The 3,252-nt window shown below is 31.7% G+C and overlaps 1 protein-coding gene across 1 annotated transcript; it reads right to left on the bottom strand.

Annotated features, from left to right (window-relative positions):
- Positions 1-239: 239 nt before the first annotated feature.
- On the bottom strand, positions 240-2,933 carry LOC111028280 (the record flags this gene model as incomplete). The annotated part of the gene is made up of 8 exons (XM_022306864.1): positions 240-373; positions 482-581; positions 835-968; positions 1,236-1,568; positions 1,640-1,724; positions 1,906-2,168; positions 2,274-2,528; positions 2,649-2,933. Coding segments are annotated over 8 exons (1,589 nt in total), but the record flags the coding sequence as incomplete, so codon positions are not given.
- Positions 2,934-3,252: the final 319 nt, after the last annotated feature.

The raw sequence follows: 3,252 nt of genomic DNA, 5'->3' as shown, positions 1-3,252 counted from the left end.
ATTATTAACCTCAATTTAATAAAAAAAAAGTAACATCAGCTTTTATAACAATAAAAATGTTTAGTGTGAGTAATTTATGTAATGTGTACCAACTAAATAGTTAATCATCAAAAGAAAGACTTTTTCAAATAAAATACATAAAAATTGAAAATAGTAGTAAAAGATAAAATAGTTACTTATGGTTGTTGATGTTATGCATAAATGTTTTAATTTTTTTCCATGGTTTATTTATCATTATTTCAGGAAATTGTTTCTTTTCTTTCGCACTCTTCTTTTTTTGGTACTTTGTTAAGTAAAATATGTTTTTGGAAGTATTCTGTTGTCACTTTCTTTTCTGCCTCTGTCCAAGGCACCCTTACAAACTTCTTAGAATCTGGAAGCAAATTTTTCTTAGGAAGAGGTACTGATTTAATTTTATTAGAGATTTTTTTTTTCATTTGATCTTTTTCAACATTTTCAATTGTTTTCTTTGCATCCTGACTTTCAAGTGGTTTATCATCTTCTGATGTATGATCTTCAACATCACATACTAATGCATCAACATTTATATTAATTTCATCGAGATTTTTTCCACGAAATTCCTGACCTCACCCATTCTCCAACATCAATACAATTTGCTAACTTTAGCTACTTGGAAGGTGCTTTCTGACAACCTATAAAATTGTTTATGTACATCCTTGGAGTGGCCAAGAAATGTGGATAGATTGATAAATAATCTCTAAACTTTTCCCAATCATCTTCTATTAAGTAAAATAAGTTGAGCTAGCACGCTCTCTTCTAAATTTTAAAAGATTTTTGATTATTAGGGTTATTTTTAAGCTCTTGTATACTTACATTTTGTACATGAATTAAATGGTTTCTAAATAATTGTATGTCAGATGTTAATGGAAGAAAAGCAGGCTTGTTCCATTTTTTTTGCAATATCTCTTTAGAGGCGTTGGTTGAGACTTCATAAGACCATTGTTTTTCTATAATGAACCTCATATTTATTATTACCTTTTGCCAGTTGCGGATAGGGCTATTTTATGTTACCTGGAAATTAATTCAAGGGGGCCCCGAACGGAAGGGCCCAAAAATTTTTTACTCGCTTCGCTCGCAGTACGATTACTAATCAAATTTTGTCATTTTGTGTACACTGTTTGAGGATCTAAACAAAAATAATAGTATGCTGCAATTCTGGCAACATTTTTTATTAGGTAGAAATTAATCTATTAATTTGTTTTTTAATATTTCACTATGTGCAACCACCTTATCAATTATATCATTAGGGTTAATTTCAGTTAACATTTCTTTTTCAACATACATTAACATAAAACTTTCTAAATTTCCTTGTGACATTGAATTTCTTAAATAATTTTTAACATACTTAAGTTTTGAAAAACTACGTTCACATCCTACTTGAGTGATTGAAAACGTAAGTAATAATTTATATGCAAAATACAGACCTGGGTAAGCATTACTAAATAAATTATAATTAACTATTACGCTAAAACAACAAACAACGCAGCGCTTTTCCTTTGTTTCATCAGAATTATGAGAACATCTTTCATTATCCATATAATTTTGTTCTGTAAAGAATAAAAATGTTATAGATAAACTGAAGACATAACCAATAGACTTATAATTTAAGCATACAAACCATTATCTTCTCCATCTGAAATTAATTCAATATCTTCCTTATATTGATCACTTATACTCTTGACAAAGCTGTCCATGAGACAAATCTGGCATAAATGGTACAATCTTTAAATGGATACTTTTTAGTGAATCCTCTGGTAGAGGTTCATCAATACAAAAATTATTTGGATCCAAACAATAGAAGTCAGCATATAAATGTTTGTGCTTTTCAAAACGTTTTACAATACTTTGGATAACCGAGTCAAATATTATATTATGCACATTTACTGTATACGAATGCAATGGATCTTCGATTGGGTTATCAGTTGATTCATAAGAAAATAGCTTCGATTTTTTTCTTGGTCGAAATGATCTTATACTGTCATGGATTTGGATAGAGGTGTTTTCTACTGTTTCTAATTTATTGTTTGCCCATGTCAAAAAATTATCAGCAGCTTGCTCGATGCTGGGAAAATCACGATCAATTTTTTTCAAATAATTAAGAGTTTGAGTTACCATTTGGTGGGCAGAAACTAAGTTAACACCATAACCTTGAAGGTATTTGGATAAAGGTGTGGTTTATTAAAAATTCTTAAATATATTTGTGCTGTTAAAATTGTTTCATATTTACACAGTCCTTCCATAAAACCACTAGCCTTTAGTCGTGCTTAGAAGTCGTGTATTTTCACATATTTCTTCTAATGAAGTTATTAATTCAACAAATAAACAGTTATCGGGATTATTAAAGTAACCAAAAACTTTGGTTAATGCTGTATCTTTTGACCACCATCTCGTTTCTCCTATTGTACATATCCTTTGTCTTGTACCTTTTGAACGCCATACATCCATTCGACTATAGGATTCTTTTAGAAAAACGGCGCATCCTTTTAAAAGTCCAAATAAACTTACACCTTGTAAAATTTTGTTTGTTACATCACAAATAACAATGTGCAACACGTGAGCATAACACCAGATATGTGTTTATGTTAATGTTATATCGTTCAATTTTGTAGAAAATCCATTATACACACCTTGCATATTTGCAGCTCCATCCGATGAATTTCCAACACAGTATTTTGGATTAATACCCATTTGTTTCAAAGTATTTAATAATAAATTAACAAAATCAATGCCTTTGCTCGAGGTGCATTTAACCATTCCTATTAAGCGTTCATGTATTTTTGTACCAACTACATACCTAACGATAACTGAACATTGGTCTACAACAGTGATATCCTGTATAGTATCCAATTGAACTGAATATATTACGGCTTTTTTAAGTTCTTTGGTAATAGCAGATTTGATCAGTTGTGATACTGCATCAGTTATGTAGTTAATAGTAGTTTTAGACAAAGACTAGATTCCGGCGTTTGTCATCCCGCCTGCGGCGGAAAGACTGTGTGGGCGGTGGTGCATCTTGAGTACTTAATCAAAATACTGCGACTGCGATGCTGGGTTTTTTGATCCGGCCTGCGGCGGGAACGCGGGGTCGTCGGGTATTGTGTTTTGTCGTGTTGGCAGCACTGGTTAAGCGGTAATTTTTGAAATTGGAAGAGTGTCTAGTCGTAAGTCGGAAATTCGTATTCCGAGTTTGAGTGTCTAGCTATCAGTCATCTCGGGTGAAAGTCGATTCCC

Source organism: Myzus persicae, unplaced genomic scaffold, assembly GCF_001856785.1.
Source record: "Myzus persicae strain clone G006 unplaced genomic scaffold, MPER_G0061.0, whole genome shotgun sequence".
NCBI lineage: Eukaryota > Metazoa > Arthropoda > Insecta > Hemiptera > Aphididae > Myzus > Myzus persicae.
The sequence above is the reverse complement of the archived record's forward strand: the minus strand, read 5'-3'. Positions and strand labels throughout refer to the sequence as shown.